The sequence below is a fragment of the Meles meles genome, chromosome 4 (assembly GCF_922984935.1).
Source record: "Meles meles chromosome 4, mMelMel3.1 paternal haplotype, whole genome shotgun sequence".
Classification (NCBI taxonomy): domain Eukaryota; kingdom Metazoa; phylum Chordata; class Mammalia; order Carnivora; family Mustelidae; genus Meles; species Meles meles.
Genome location: NC_060069.1, coordinates 95,731,424 through 95,749,169, shown reverse-complemented (window position 1 = coordinate 95,749,169; position 17,746 = coordinate 95,731,424). Strand labels below are relative to the sequence as shown.

Here is a 17,746-nt window from a genome sequence, read left to right as displayed (position 1 = left end):
GAAAGACCATATGAGAACACGGTAAGAAAGATGTTATATACAAGCCAAAAAGAGAGCCCTCTGAATAAGCCATACCTGCTGACACTTTGATCTTGGACTTCCAGGTTTCTGAACTGTGAGAAAATCGGTTTCTGTTGTGTAAGCCACCTGATCTGTAGTACTTTGTTATGGCAGTTGTGGCAAACTAATATACATATATTCACTATTTCAGAAGAATTAACCCTTACTGTTTTCCTATTCTAAGTCCTACTTAATCCTCTAATTAATAATAGGGCAATGATTAAGAGTATAATCTTAGAAGATAGATAGCCTTGAATTTGAAGACTGGGTTATCCACCTAGGTGACTTTGAATGAATTTCTCATATGTTTCAGAGTCTCAAATTTCCTTATGTATAAAACGAAACAAACTTGTCTCATAGAGTTATAATAAGGATCAAATTAAAAGAGATGTTTATAAATTTCATAGTATAGTATCTGATATATAGGTGCTTAGTAACTGGAAGAATTAATTATCTTTATGTACAGAGATAAATGTACAAAACCATTTACATGTGTTTTGACAATCTGGCTTAGTTTTCTCTAAGCTTAATCAATTTAGCAAATCTCTGTGTGAAGTGACATACATATACATACTTTCAACAATTACTTAATTATTTTGAGGATGTGGAAAATTAGCTTCATTGTGATCCAAGATCACAAACCCTTAAAATGACTTGTAATATATTTTTAACATTTATTCTAAAAACCCTTCCAGTGTATTAGATTTATTGGAATGATTTGATGATTTTGTTTCAGGGACCAAGCTTAGACTATTTTTTTCTTGTGCAGTTTTCATATTTGCCATTTTAGGAAGATATTATGGTTTATCAGAAGCTCCTCACAATAAAGTATTCTAGTTTGTAGTAGAATAAACAAGGATCTCCTTTATTATTACCTGGACCAATTCTAAAATTCTCTACATAATTTTTTATGGTATAGTTCATGGTCTGGTCATTCCCTTTACCACATGATTTATAGGATAACATCTTATTTCTCCTTAATTAAGGACGGAATTTTCTTCCGCAACTATGTCATTGTGCTTCTCTCATCTTGTAAAACTTTCAAGCTATAATTGTTTGTGATGTCTTCTCACATACATAATGCACTCTGTCTTTTGCTCATTTCTATCCTTGTTTGTGAACTGGCCTTACAATATCACAGTTTCCCACTCTATGAGATTGCAATTACGTTAAAATTTTACTGCTGTAATTTATTTAAATTAATATTTACCATACATTTACTATGTACAAAGCACTATGCTATCTACTGTGAAAGAACAAAGATATTTAAAAGAGTCTACAAAGATTCTACAATCTCAGCATTCTAATCATATTTGTTACGCTTCTAATATCTGTTAGAAACATTTATATATTTTGACTTGTCTTTTCTTTCATTTCCTATTCCTATTTGTTGTCTCATCTGAAGGAATATCTACTCTGTCACTTATTTTTAAGCAGGCCAATGAATTCTCTGTGGGGTCTTAAAGCAGAATCTCTGCCAATCTATTTTGTGTCTTTTGTTTCTCAGTTTCTCCCCAGTTTTTAGAATAAAACCACCACCTAGTTTGCTAAGATAGTACAGTGTTAGTGATCAGTGGTTTATGGGGTTTTCTTGTAAACATTACATCTCCTTTTGCTGAATCAGGATATCTTCTTTACTCTCATCAAAAGACCAAACCATCACTTGTTATAGGCTTATTTTCATTCATTTGAAAATTAAAGAGATATCAAAAGACTTTCTGATAAGGGATGAGGGCATCTAAAATCGTTATTTTAGACAATAATGTTACTTCTCAAAGAGTTAAAGAAAAAGAAAAAAAACAAACTCTTTAGCCTTAATAGGCACCCCCGCTTGGAGGTGAAATGGACCAGGAAGAAAAGATGAAAAAAGTAGAAAAAGAGAGTAAAGACAAAGGTACATATTGTTAGGAAACCAATACAGAATTTGGAACCTTATGAAGATCTAGTTTTTATCAGACGTGACACTTGCTTCCACCCCTATTTTTACCTCTCCCGAACAGGATAGGATATAATTGGGTATCATCTCGTAACTCTTTCACTAATAACCATTAACAAACCAACTGTTCAAAATCCTTTAGTGCCTCTTATATGTGAAACATTGTGCTAGGTGCTAGACAAGATAGAAGAAATATATAATTCCATGCCTGCCTTCAAGAGTATTATTGTCTAGCTGTGGCAACTGGGGGTGGGGTGTCTTTGAAAGGTTTCAAAAGGAGTAAAATAGACATTAAGTACAGAAAAATTCAAAAGGAAAAGGTGAGCATTGATCTGAGGATCTGAAAAACTCTAATCCATCTCTATTTCCTTGCTATGTGACCTTGGACAAATCATTTCTCTTTCACGTCTTCCCTTTCATCCCATCCTCTTCCTCCACCAGGAAAAAAGAAAAGGAAAGAAAAGAAAAGAAAAGTCATCCTAGAAGATCTCTAAAATATTAAGACTATATGAGATGATTATTAATGAGCTCTTTTGCCCAAACTGAAGTCTAAAGCTAGCTATAGCCCCCTGAGCTGCTCTTCATTTTCACAAAGCTATCAAGGTCTAAATTTTCCCCAATTCAGTATTAAGTCAGAGCTCAGAACCCAATTTTCCCATCCTGATGATATTGTTTCTAATCCTGCACCAAATAGTGCATCTTTCAAAATGATTATTGTGACTCAAAGAAAAAGCTTAAAATATATTACTTACACAGTTTAGAGAAATGTTTCTTAAAAAACACACACACACGAAACTGTTTATGTGAAAATGGGGGGGAGGGGGGTAATTCTACATATTAGGGGGAAAAAGGTAAGCAATCGATTCCTTAGGATCTGAAAGGCTAAATATTCCAAAAATCTACTGAAATGCAATTCTCTCTGGCAGAGGTGACTTCTTAAGCAATTATGCAAGTGGCAGGACAGGGAGGGAAGTCCAATAGATGCACCTGGAGAGCGAATAGAGGAGATAAACTGAAAAATCACCTGTCCAGTTCACAGTATCGCCCACGGTTAGACCTAGGGAAACACTTCCAGCAGCCTCGGACTCCGGGCGCCCAAGTTTGCACGCTTCTACGCATTCTATTGATGCACACTTCCGTCCTTCAACAGGTAGCGCCAATTACAGCCCCCAAAACACGGCCCCCCAGCATACTGGCCAATCTCGCCGTCAATCAAATACTTCACCTACCTTTCTAAATTCTCCCTTCCCCCTCTCATTGGCTTTTCCTTCGGCCTATCCCCAAATTTCTTCCGCGCCTCGCGACGAAGGAACTTGGTCTATGGAGCCTAGGATTGGAGCCTAGGCAACTCCCGCCCTTTGACGTCCCGCAGCTCTCCGCCCCTTTCTCCAGCGCAGCACTGCCCGAAGTGGTGGGGGCGGGGCGAAAGAGGGGGCGTTTCTGGGGCGGGGCTTGCATCCCACGGCGGGAGGGCGGAGCCTTCCTTCCAGCCTGCTTGCTTGATTAGGACCTCGGAGAGCGCCGGGCGCCACGACCAGAGGGACAGGAGAAGCGGCGGCAATCCAGAGGGATTGACGCCTGCGAGCCCGCCTCCCTCCGCACTTTCAGCTTCTCGGGCTGGCTGGCAGCTAGTGGCGGCCGAGGAAGGTGCCTAAGTCGGGAGTCAGATAGTCATCCCTCTGGGACGCCGCCGTCCAGCCGCGGCTCCCTCACACCTGTGTGTGTGTTCATGAGCGTGAGCGTCCGCGCGCGAATTTCTATGAGAGGGTTGCGTGTGCTCCGGCTTGGCGCGCGAATGTCTGTGTGAGAGTGTTTGTGTGTGCTCGGTGCCTAGGCGCTCGGCCCGGGGAGAGACGGCGGGAGCGCCTGCTCCGCGCGCCCATTAGGCTGAGGTGGGATTCGGGCCGCAGCTATCGCCGCCACTGCCTCACGTCCCCCCAAGAGTCGCCGCGGTGCTGCGGGGAGAGCGGACGGGCGGGAGAGCGCACGGGCGGACGAGCGCGGCGACTGCTGCGGGCAGAGCGGGGTGGGGGGTGGGTGGAGGGGGAGAAGAGGGAGGAGGGCTGGAGACGCTGGGAGGGAAGGGGGGGGCGGAGGGAGAAGCGGAGGCAGCTGCGGTTAGCCGCTCCTTTCGGCTGTTGCTGTTGGGTCACCCGCATATGTTTTGGGGTCCGGCTCTTGGGGATAGGGGATGGAAAAAAGCCTACCCCTCGTTACTTACTGAAAAAAAGGGAGCGTTGAAGATGATGGGGAGAGCCCAGAAGGTGGTAGTAGAGTAAACACCGGCTCTCCCACCGCACAATCCCAACATCGTTTTTCTGAAAATATTCTGAGCCGAACCTTTAGAAGTAAAGGCCGCCCTTAAGAGAGACAGAGTCTTGGTCTGTTGGACTCCGGTCTGATTGTATAATAATACTGATGATATAATGCTAATGACGATGATGACACTGCCTTTTATTTTTACCCCAGTGCTGATAAAGCGTAGCTACAGCTGGGGATAAAGCCCTTGAAAATTTGATGTATGAGGAGGAAATACTGTTGCTTTTAGAGTTATATTTTATTATTTCTTTTAAAAGATGTTCTTTTTTGAATTAAAATTTGACAAAATGAAGTATGACTCTTTTTCTCTCTTTCTTAGTCATTTTTGGCCAATTCTCGTAAAATGGGGCCTGGCTACTGCCTTGACTAATGAAAAGCTAAACACTTTTACCCAGGTGTAAGTCCATGTGTTAAGTCACCCTTTCCTTTGAATTTCTCAACAGTTTTTAAAATGAAGAAGTTTAATTTCCGAAAAGTTTTGGATGGCTTAACTGCCTCTTCCCCTGGCAGTGGTAGCAGCAGTGGCAGTAACAGTGGTGGTGGGGCTGGAAGTGGTTCCATACATCCAGGAGGGACTGCAGGGGTTCTCAAAGAGGAGATTCAGGAAACCCTGACTTCAGAGTATTTCCAGATTTGCAAGGTAAGTTTTGAATTGGCTTGAAGCCTATTATTTCTCTATTTTACTGTTGTGAGGAAAGAATCATTAAAAACAACAACAACAACAAAAACAAAACCAAGAACCAGAAACATCCACACTAGGGACTGCAAGTTGTTGAGATGCCAGCATTAGACAGTCCTGGGCAGAGAACTCTATAGATAGATGTTTGAATTAATAAAGATATTCTAGGCATTGATTTCAGCATCAGTTTAAAAAGCTACGGTAGTTTAAAGTGGAAATAAGCAAACATAAAAAGTAGAATTTGCAAGACAATGTTAAGACAAAATTGTGAACAAAATTTTTAATGTAATATTTATGTATAAGTAGCAAACTGAAGGAAAAATCACTCTGGGTAATTCCTTGTTGACATTCAGAGAAACTGTTTGTTATTTTGTGTCACTATGCAGTATAAAATGATTAAAGCTATTAAGACGTTGCTAGAAGGAAGTAGATGATAGCTAAAGGAATGCATCCATTTTAAAAGATCTAACGGTATTATTTTTCATTCACTGTTTAAAATTCTATACAAAAACACCCCAGAGTCTTAATAAACAAGTGATGGATTTAATTTCTTGTAAGAACTTTAAAAAATAGCCTGTTTTCTGGTTTAGTGATGAAACATTTTAGGTAATTATGCTTTAATGTTCAACTTCGAATGAATAAGCAAAAGAAAGAGTTTCTGATGGGGAGAGATGAGAATTTACAAAACAAACATTAATATATAGATATTGTTTTTTTTTCTGACATAGTTTATAATTTTTATTGTTTCTTTTTGGAGGGGTAGCTTAAGAATGTGTTTTTGACCGGCCATGTTCAATTTTAAAAGCTACTAATGCATTCATATTATACAGATGAATATAGTTTTAAAATATTTGAATACATAAGAACAAATCACACATTTTTGAAATCACATAAATTTAATTAAATTTTTTGGTACTTCAGAAGAATTTTTTTGAAATTATTAAAATGACTTTTGTAGTAAATAACATATATAATGAGATAAGTTTCAATTATTGTGTTAGTCTTCATTCCCAGTAGTCATTATAAAAACATTAAATCTGTAGTTATTAAAATATTACATATTAATTTTCATAAAAAATTAGTTTATTTAGAATTAGGTCAGATTAAAAGATATAATTCTACCCTGTGAGGTTTGTATGCATAAAGTTTTGTATATGAGGTTGTATATAATTTCATTCTCAATTTGAAATAATAGAAATTTTGTCAGATTAGGGTCTTAATACTGGTCATGAGACAAATATATAAAAGGATCCTAGGGTTCAAATTTGAATTGCTGGTCAGGAGAATAATGCCCTGATTATCTAATCTTTGACATGTTACTGTTTCTATTCCAAGATTCTGAAAAAAATTTCCAAATTCTTTTAGTTCATGAATGTGAGACAGGAGAGTTTTGATCAAGATAAAACTGGTATGAAAAAAAAAAAGATAAAATTGGTATAGAAAGGAGACCACTCTAAAACAGAGTGGCAGAGTGGCATTGGACTGTTGAAGTTTTAAACATGGTAGAGAAGGTTTTAAATTAAAAATTTCAGGGGAAATGGGGAATGCAAGAGAGGAAAATGGGGTATATAGTTATCTTCCCATTTATTCACACAGGAAATAGACATGAAAAGTGGCAGAAGTTAAATATGCATTAATTCTAAAACATATGGCATGGTAGGAAGAACATTGGCCTAGGGATCAGACCGTTTTTTTAATTTAAAGTTCTGTCACTTGCCAGCCATGTATCTCGGGCAAGCCATTTTTCTACCTTGAACCTTGATTTTCCCATCTGTCGTATGGTAATAAGTATTTCTGGTCTTCTGATTTAAGGTTATTGGGAGGATCAAACAAGACAATTAGGTGAAGGTGATATATAACTTGGAAAAGGTGATAAAATATTTATTTTTGTAAATATTCTTAAAGTTTTAAAATCACCTTACTCTTGGTGGAATGACTATCAGCAATAGGCTATAATAATATAGGTAACAAAATTATACTTTCAAAGAAATTAGGATAGATAGCTATATAAGTGGAATACTAATAGTATTGAAATGTTACTAAAGGGGGAAAGTATTATGGCGTATTTGGATAGCAATAGAGTTAATTTTAAAAAGTGATTTTATGATTGTACTTTAGGTTACCTGGACTATAATATAATATGTAAAAATGGATTAAGGATATTTCAAAATTAGAACTGTTGCTAAAATGGGGACTTCATTTGGACTCACTGATTAAATGTGCAAAGAACATTCTATTCTGAGTACTAAGCAGTTGGCACCTTTTGGGTACTTGTACCTTTTCCACATGGTCAAAATTAAAGTACAAATCTGTAATCTTCTCTTTTGAAAACCATCCTTCTCTCTATTTTCTGATCAGTTATCAAATCCTATCTATTCGATTTCCTTAGTGTTTCTGAAATTTATTCCCTTTTCGCCATCTTCAGTACCTGTTCATTCTATTGTGTTTTCTTGGTTAGTCTCTTGAAATCACTTCCTACCTTCTTACCTCTTGTTTTACACTATTTCAGTTGATTTTGTTATGTTATGATATGGTTATTTCTGAACTATAATGTTCATTATGTCATTTCTCTGCTAAAAATTTTATGTTAGTTTCCCTAGAGCAGTGATGCTCTACAAACAAAAGTCTAATGTGAAACCCTGTAAATAACATCTATTAAAACAAATAAATGTACTTTATTGGTATACATTTAAAAAATAAATTATAATAAATTATACAGATATTATAAAAGCTTGTTTTTTATATTTGGTTTTTGTTGTATTATATTATCCCTGGCAGGTAGTAGGAATTTTTCTGGCCTTAAAAAGTAAAAATATAAAACTACAACCTTTATAATCAGTGACAAATGTATAAGAAGTTCAAAAACACAGACATGGTACAAGAAACTTTAGTTCAAGGTTAGCAAAAAACTTAATACATTGGTTTACTGTAATCTCAGTTCAGTATGTATACATTTCAATGCCATTTGTTCAGATATTTGTGAAATACATGAAGTGGCTTTTCTGAATTTGAATTCTATGAAACAGAATTTGAAATTACTGCCTTATACAATAAATGTCAAACTGTTTAACCTGATCCATATATAGTTCATTTTAGATGGGCTTCCCTTTAGATGTTTACCTTTCCATCCTCATTTCCTTGATTTCCTAAGCATATTGCATTATCTGAAAGCACTGTATTTTCATATCTCAATCTATTGTTTCTAACTACAATATCCTTTCCAGCTTTAGTAAAATTGGAGAATTCCAATTTATTTTTTTTTTAAGATTTCTTTATTTGAGAGCGAGAGAGACAGTGTGTGTGTGTGTGCAAGAGGGGAGTGGAGTGGGGAGGCAGAGGGAGAGGGAGAGAAACCTCAAGCAGATTCCCTGCTGAACAGAGCAGGGACTTGATCCCAGTACGCTGAGATCATGGCCTGAGCTGAAATCAAGAGTTGGATGCTTAACTCACTGTGCTACCCAGGTGCCATCTCCCTATCCCCCGTTACTTGTTTTTTTTTTTTTAAATTTATTTATTTTGGCAGACAAAGATCACAAATAGGCAGAGAGGCAGGAGAGAGAGAGGAGGAAGCAGGCCCCTGCCGAGCAGAGAGCCCGATGTGGGGCTCGATCCCAGGACCCCGATCATGACCTGAGCCGAAGGCAGAGGCCTTAACCCATTGAGCCACCCAGGTGCCCCCCCGCCCCCGCATTATTTTTTTTAATCTCTTAGTTAAAATACTACCTCCATGGAACTAACTCTGACCACTGCCTTCCTCTTTTCCTGTCCAAAGCACAGTTAGTTTTTTTTCCTTCTTCTGTTTTCCTGTAGCACCTGGCATATTCCTATAGAGTTAATTTAGCACTTTACTGTGATTGGAAAATTTATTTTCCTGTCACTATCATTATATTGTCAACTCTTTGAGTGGTAAATATATTTTGTTCCTGTATCATCATTAGGCTTCTTATTACCTAGAAGGCCATTCTTTACTCCGTGTAAAAGAGAGACTTCTAGCTCCACCAATCTTAGAGAATCAGTCTCTAAAGATTGGGCCTACGCACTTACGTTTTTTGGAAAGACCCCACAAGAGATTCTAATACATGGTTGTACTGAAAACAATTATAGTAGGCACATGATTTACTCTATGAATGAAACAATATATACATGATTGGTTGATTGGCTGAAATGAGATTAAAGCAGAAAGTTATTAATAAAGATATGTCTTCAATATTTTATTTTAAATGAAAACATATACATCAGTTTACAAATCACTTGATAAATGAGCATTGTTAAGTGTTGGGTTCTGTAATTGGAGTTCTGTGTGGACTTTTCTTCCACAAACCATCTGAAATTCATTATAGTTTTTGGTTTTAATTTATTTAAAATAGAATAAGTACTTATATGCTTTTGAAGCAGGTGTTAGGTCCTTCTAGATGATACATAAATATCATCTGACAGTTTGCACAAATGATGAATATATTTGATGAATATATAGTTGACCCTTGAACAAGGTACAGACCCCCCACATGTTTGACTATCTATATATTCAATTCCCTAAAAGCTTTACTCCCTGAAAACTTTGACTCCCACAAAACTTAACTATGAATGGTCTACTGTTGACTGGAAGTCTTACTGATAACATAAATAGCAGATATTGTATTTTATATGTATTATATACTGTATTCTTACAATAAAGTAAACTAGAGGAAAGAAAATGTTATTGAGAAAATCATAAGAAGAAATACATTTATAGTACTATACTATATTTATCGAAAAAAATTTCAAACATCGGTGGACCCATGCAGTTCATATGCATGTTATTCAAGTGTCAACTACACATACACACATATACACATACACACATACATATATATATAGATGAGTGTATATATATATACACACATGTATACACACATGAGATAAATGCATGTGTATGTATATATAATATATATTATATATATCATATGATACATATATAATAAGTATATATATATGTAAATATATATTTATTTATTCATCTCTATAGTTAACTGACCTACACATAATTGGGCCCGGAGTAGGAGAGCATAAGTATTCTAGCTAGAGTTTACTAGTGTCAAGTATTCAGGGAATCACTAGTATCAATCCATTTTATAAAGAGAATGGGCAGTTTTTGTTAATCTAGCAAGTTGGTTAAATTAAAGTTAGAGTTAATCTAGCAAGTTGGTTAAATTAAAGTTAGAGAACTTCATCTGTAAGATCTCCCATTTGACCTTCATAACAGTCCTGTAAGGAAGACAAATAAAGTATAAATATTTTTATTTTACTGATAAGACATCTGGGGCCAGAGAATTTAAGTAGTATCCCTAGGTCTCCAAGTTGGTAGGAGGCATGGCTAAGTTTAATGTTCTGTTCTTTTTCATGATTAAATCCAGTATTTTTTCTGTTTCATCTTTCTTATTAAAAACAAAGTAACGTGATTAATTGCATAGGAAACATAGAGATGTTGAGAAGATAGAATTTTCTATTGACTCCCCCCTCAAAATACATCCTAAATCTGACCACATCTTTTCACTTCCACCACATCTTTTTTTTTTTTTTTTTAAGATTTTATGTATTTATTTGACAGAGAGAGATCACAAGTAGGCAGAGAGGCAGGCAGAGAGAGTGAGAGGGAAGCAGGCTCCCCGCTGAGCAGAGAGCCCGACATGGGACTCGATCCCAGGACCCTGAGATCATGACCTGAGCCGAAGGCAGTGGCTTAAACCACTGAGCCACCCAGGCGCCCTCCACCACATCTTTTGCCTGGACTACTGCTCTGTAGATTTTAGGTATTTTCTCTGTTCTCACTCAGGCTTCACTACATAGTCTCTTCTCATAATAAGTAGTAGAATTCTTTTAAAATTTAAATCATATTATGTGCTTCCTGTTCAGAACACTTCAATGGCTTTTTGTTTCTCTTAAAAATAAAAACAAAAGTCCTATTAATGTCTTATAAAGATCTAAATGGTCTGACCCTGGCAAGACATCACTATCAACTTATTTCCTGCTACTAACTCTGCAACAGGTACATTGGCTTTCTTACTTTTTCTCAAACATGATTCTTACCTCAAGGATTTTACATTTCTGTTTCCCTTACATGGAACACTATCCTTTCTAATAATTATATTACATATTACTTTTACATCATTCAATTCTTAATTTAATTGTTAACTTCTCAGAGAGCTCTTCATTGATGGCTGCTCACTCCCTCTCTGCCCTTATCCTGATTACTTTTTCTCAATAATACAACTGCCTGTTATTATATTATATGTACTTATTTACTTATTGTTTGCTTCTCCTATCATAATTTAACTCCATCAGGGTTGGGGCCTTATTATGTTCACAATTATCTTACCAATTCATAGAACAGTATGCCATATAGAAAGCAGTAAATATTTGTTGAATGAATAGATGAATAAATGAGACAAGGAAGCTAATAGAATGATGTATTAAGAGCAATCGAGGGGTGCCAGGGTGGCTAAGTCAGTTAAGCATTCAACTCTTGATCTCAGTTCAGGTCTTGATCTCAGGGTTTTGAGTTCAAGCTCCATGTTGTAAAAAAACAACAACAACACAAAAAAACAAATGAGGTATTGTTTTGAACAGTCTCTTGGGAAAGGCTTTTATGAAGTAAATTTACATCACATAAAGACACCACTTTAGGAATATCGTGTATAATTTTCCAAAAGATATGAAAAAGAAGATTGTAGAAATATTCAATTAAGTCTCAGTTTTTATTGAGGAAGTTATAAGGGACACTTTTGTTTCTAAATGATCATTTTAGGGTAACAATTCAGAAGTACTAGATTGGTAGTGACAAACACATGAGATCCTCTAGACCTAATTAACAAAATAGACAAAAAGAAATATATCACCAGAACCAGATGGGATGATTCTTAAAGTTTTGAATAGACTCTTAAATTCGCCAACTCCCTATTCATCAACATTTATAAACTGTTTTTATAAATGGTCATGGTGTCAGAGCCAACATGTAGATAACTAGTATAACTTCTACAAGAACACAGATTTGTAATATCCTCATACCAGATATAACATCAGATCTTCTCATATAAATGGCTATAAAATCAGAAATATAGGTGTTAGAGGGGCATCTGGGTGTCAGTTGGCTAAGTGTCCGACTTTTCATTTCAGCTAAGGGTACTGGGAATGAGCCTCATGTTGAACTCTCTGCTTAGTGGGAAGTCTGCTTGAGGATTCTCACTCTCCCTGGCCCCTCCCCCCAACCCACCTGCATTCTTTCTGTCTCTGTCTCTGTCTCTCTCTCTCTCTCTCTCCCTCTCTCAAATAAATCTTAAAAAAAAAAAAGAAAAAAAAAAAAGGAAAGGAGAGAAAGAAACATAGGTATGGATTGTGAAGGATTAGGCTTTCCACAATCCTGGAAAGCTGAGTGAGGTCAAATGCCTAGGTATCCCTGATTATTATCTCTTCTTTAGGTTTTCCATCGTTTCCACATTCTTCTAATTTCACATCATTTTATTTGGGAGGTTTTGTAAGTGAGTTTGGCATAAGAGCGTGATCACAGTTTTACATATCTGCCTTTATCATTCATTAATATATTCTGCGAGATGTGTGGACTTGTCTCATTTTATACTGTAACTGGTAGAACAAAAGGTAGCACAGTTGATACTGCAGGATAACTTATTATGGATGAAGTGTCTGACAGTGATTTCATGCTCCTGTCACCAAAATGGACAGTTGAGGGTGGGCATCTTTAAGAATAGGAATGGAGGCTAACCAGAAGACTTATGCAACCTTGTTAGGGTTGAGAAGTTAGGAAATTTAAGTACCAAATGAATTAAAATTAATTTTTTTAAGAATCACACAGAAGCCAGATAATTCAATTACTCCAGGTTCTCACTTTGTTTATCCTAAGAGGATAAAGGTGCAGGGACTGGCTCATGTAAGGAATTATAGACTTGTAAAAAGTATGTTTATAAATTTTTAAAGTTACAACAGAGAACAGTCACATTTTCTTACAAAAAGTTCTTCTGTGCTAGTACATTGTCAACAAATTGGATTATGGATCCCATTTAGTATGGCATTTCTTATCTCAAAAGAAAATAGTGCTCATGCTCAATGTTGAAAAACAGTTTTCCTCTAAGATCAGGAACAAGAGAAAGATATCTGTTCTTACCACTTTTATTCAACATAGTACTGGAAATTCTAGTTGCTACAGTCAGATGAGAAAAAGAAATAGAAGGCATCCAAATTGGTAAGGAAGAAGGAAAACTGTCACTATTTGCAGATGATGTCATATAGAATACTTGAAAGACTCCAAGAAACTGCTGGGATTGATAAGTGAATTCAGTAAAGTTTCAGGATACAAAATTAATATACAGAAATCTATTATGTATCTATACACTAATAATGAATAGCAGAAAGAGAAATTAAGAAAACAATCGAATTTACAATTACACAAAAAGAACAAAATACCTTAGAATAAACTTAAGGAAGTGAAAGACCTATACTCCAAGAACTATAAAACACTGATGAAAAAAATTGAAGATGACACAAGTAAATAGGCAGATATTCCAGGCTCATGGATTGGAAGAACCAATATTGTTAAAATGTCCATAGCACCCAAAGCAATCTACAGATCATTAGACTAGCAATCTCTATCAAAATACCAACAACATTTTCTATAGAACTAGAACAAATAATACTAAAACTTATATAGAATAACTAAAGACTCTGAGTAATGAAAGCTATCTTGAGAAAGAAAAAGCTGAACGTATCAAAATTCCAATTCCAGATATGCTACAAAACTCTAGTAATCAAAACAGTATGATATTGGCACAAAAATAGACACATATATCAATGAAACGAAATAGAAAACTCAGAAATAAACCCAGACTTATATGGTCAATTAATCTGTGACTGAGTAGGCAAGAACATATAATAAGGAAAGACAGTCTCTTCAAGAAATGGTGCTGGGAAAACTGGGGAGCCACATGTAAAAGAATGAAACTGGACCACTTCTTGAACCCCACACAAAAAGCAGAACTAGACTATTGGAACTACACTAAAATAAAAAGCTTTTGCACAGTGAAAGAAACCATCAACAAGATCACAAGGCAACCTACTGAATAGGAGGAAATATTTGCAAATCCTTTATCTGATAAGGGTTAATTCCTAAAACATAAAGAGAATTTATCCCACTCAACACCAAAAATACCAAATAAATTGATGAAAATATGGGCAGAGGACCTGATGACATTTTTCCAAAATAGATATATAGGTGAACAGACAAACAGATGAAAAGATACTCAGTATCTCCAATCAGCAGGGAAATGCAAATCAAAACCACAATGAGGTACCACCTTACACTTGTCAGAATGGCTAGAATCAAAAATACAAGAAAGAACAAGTGTTGGTGAGGATATGGAGAAAAAAGGAACCCTTGTGTGTAGAGTTGGTAGGAATGTACATTGGTGTAGCCCCTGTGGAAAATAGTGTGGAGGTTCCTCAAAAAATTAAAATTAAAAATTAAAAATAGAAATACCATCTGGATAGTGATTTCACTAATGGATATTTGTGCAAAAAACCCCCACTAATTCAAAAAGATAAATGCACCACTGTGTTTATTGCAGCATTATTTATATTAGTCACATAGCCAGCTCAAGTGACCATCAATAGATCAATGAATAAAGGTGTAGTGTATATATAATGACTATTACTCAGACATAAAAAAGAATGAGATCTTGCCGGGACGCCTGGGTGGCTCAGTTGGTTAAGCGGCTGCCTTTGGCTCGGGTCATGATCCCGGCGTCCTGGGATAGAGCCCCACATCAGGTTCCTTGCACGGCAGGGAGCCTGCTTCTGCCTCTGCCTGCCAGTTTGTTTGCCTGTGCTTGCTCGCTTTCTCTCCCTCTCTCTCTCTGACAAATAAATAAATAAAATCTTAAAAAAAAAAAAAAAAAGAATGAGATCTGCCATTTGCTACAACATGGATGGACCTAGAGGGTATTAATGCTAAGTAAAGCTAAGTCAAACAGAGAAAGACAGGTACTGCATGATTTTTCTCATGTATGGAATTTAAGAAACAAACTAGGAAAAAGACAGAAGAAAACAAATACTCTAAAATACACAAAAGAAACTGGTAGTTGCTAGAGGGGAGGCTGTGGGGGATGGATGAAGTAGAGGAGATTAAGAATACATTTACTGTAATGAGCATTGAGTAGTGTATGGGAATGTTGAATCATTGTACACCTGAAACTAATATAACACTATGTTAATTATACTTCAACTAAAAATACAGATATATTAAAAAATAGTGCTATCATACTTTGTGTATGTATGTAACTTAACATAATTTTCAAATTTATTTACCTGTAGAATTATTACTAGTGATTAAACCAAATTTGTATTTCTTGAATTTTAGTGCATTTCTGTAGACCTCCTTCTGCCTTCACTTGAAGATATGCCTGCAAAAAATCATAGGGTTAAATTACATGGTTTACTTTTAATGATAGAATGATTGTATTGCTTTCCCACATCATTTTTCTATATACCATTTACATATTAGTTTAATAGCAAAAACTTTGTATTCATTAAAGCTTTCAAGTAGAAGTCCTGTTTTAAGCTTTAAATTGAGTTTTTGTCCCGTTAGAGAAAAATGAGTTTTTGTTCCTACTTAATTGTCAAAATAATGATCTTTATAAAAGATTTTGGTTGTAGCTGCAGTGCTCTTTTTTTAAATTAAAAAACTTAAAGCATCTTTTTAATATTTAAAAGGCTAATCACTTAATGTTTATAATACACTAGGGAATCATTCCTAACTTTCTAAATAATGTTAACATTTATTGTAAGGACTGCTAGAAAATCAGTGATTGGGTGACTGCCTTCTGCTCAGATCATGATCCTGGAGTCCCAGGATCGAGTCCCAAATCGAGCTCCCTGCTCAACATGGAGTTTCCTTCTCCCTTTGATCCAACCCCCTCTCATGCTTTCTCTGTCAAATAAATAAAATATTTTTTAAAAATCAGTGATTAAATTTTAGAAAGCCAAAAATAGAAATCATAAAGAGTTTAGAGAAAGTAGTTATAAAGAATAGACTACAAGACCTCCAGAAAGATCATAATAGGCCCATGGTAATACCTGTGTAGAGGCTTGGTTAAATTGAACATTCATAGTCATTGAAGGAATACAAGGAGATATTTTAACAAGTTTATTGCTCAAAAGATATTTACTGTACAATGTTAAAAAATGATTAGGGTGTAAGCCATTCTCAGCTAACTGACTATAGTAAGAGTGAAATAGTACTTCTTGGTTGATTTATCAACAAAATCACTTAAGATATTTTCTGGACTTATGTAAGATATTAGAAAGGCGAGTACTATTTAAATTTTGTTGGTGGCCTAAAATTACCAGTTGATATTGATGGTATATGGAATTATTTTGAATATAACGATACATAATCAATGTAATGAATCTGAATTTGAAAACCAATATAATATTTAATGTTTTAACTTTAGGTAAGTGTCTTATAATTAGATTATATATATCCAGTAAGCATCTCTTGGATTAAAAACAACATAAAAAGCATCTTTATAGTTGGATAAGTACATTTCATTATAAATAAAATTGACCATTTTGTAATGGTGATTTTAGATGTAGATCTGATGCCTGGATTTGAAAGGTAAGGATTGGTAGCTAGAGAAAACTCAGTTTTTAAAAATTTTTCTGCTTTGCTAATCATCAGTAAATTTCACTGACATTAAAAACTAGTACTTTACCTAAATAAACACAATAAAGTTAGACTGTCAAGAAAATTAATTGGACTGCTTAATGTTTAGTCTAATTTATTCATTATAAATTGACTAAACACTTTTCTACAAATTGACAAACCCAAAAAGTTTGAAAACCATTAGTAGTACAATCAATTGAGAGGTTAGAGTGAGTCTGAGGGAAGTGCTTACAGCTTGTAAACATCTGAGTAGATGAGAAATGTAAAGCTAACAAAGGAGAAATAGAAGTAAGCAGAATAAGAGAAAAACTCAAAAGTAGAGTTAAATAATCTGACACTTTCTTCAGAAAGAATATTAAGAAAGAAATTCAAGAATGTCTCAGCATTACAGAGAGGTCAAGAATGGTGAAAACAAAGCAAACAAATTAAAATCAAATCAACGGAGAGAGTCCATTTAGACCTGGAGAAAATTGATTAGGGTAAAAATAGTTTCACTAAGATAATGGATAAAATTAAAGTCACACTATAAGAGAGAATAGAGTTGATAGAATTAGTACTTTTAAGGGTAGATATGTTGGGGTGCCTGGGTGGCTCAGTCGTTTAAGCATCTGCCTGGTTAAGCATTTGCCTTTGGCTCAGGTCATGATGTCAGTGTCTCTGGGGATCAAGCCCCATGTCCAGCTCTGTGATCAGCAGGGAGTCTGTTTCTCCCTCTCCCTTCGCACACTCCCCCTGCGGGAGCCCACCCTCTCTCTTTCAAATGAGTAAATTAAATCTTGGAAAAAAAAAAAAAGAGTAGATGTGTAAAGTGGTGCCTGGCTGGCTCAGCTAGTAGAGGTTGTAAATCTTGATCTTGGGTTTGTAAATTTGAATCCCAGATTGGGTGTAGAGATTACTTAAAAATAAAATCTGGAGGAAAAGAAAGGTACATTAAAAACAAAGAGTAGATGTGTACGGAGAAAAGTGTTAGGAAAGTAGCAGTGATGGTAGATTTTAATATCATTTTGGTATATTGTCGTGGGGGTGATGCAGTTAAACCATAGAA

At 35.7% G+C, this 17,746-nt stretch overlaps 1 protein-coding gene across 8 annotated transcripts in view; it reads left to right on the top strand.

Moving 5' to 3' along the window:
- The first annotated feature begins 3,531 nt into the window (after positions 1–3,531).
- STXBP5L (syntaxin binding protein 5L) overlaps positions 3,532–17,746 on the top strand; it is a 428,205-nt gene continuing 413,990 nt past the window's right edge. For 6 of the 8 annotated variants that reach the window (XM_046003923.1, XM_046003924.1, XM_046003920.1 and 3 more), the window contains exons 1-2: positions 3,532–3,643; positions 4,759–4,955. In XM_046003923.1, the coding sequence (XP_045859879.1) occupies positions 4,767–4,955 (189 nt within the window). In that variant the 5' untranslated portion in view covers positions 3,532–3,643; positions 4,759–4,766. Of the gene's footprint in view, positions 3,716–4,264; positions 4,378–4,758; positions 4,956–17,746 lie in introns of those variants that run through there. The other 2 variants (XM_046003918.1, XM_046003917.1) reach the window with 2 other exon arrangements.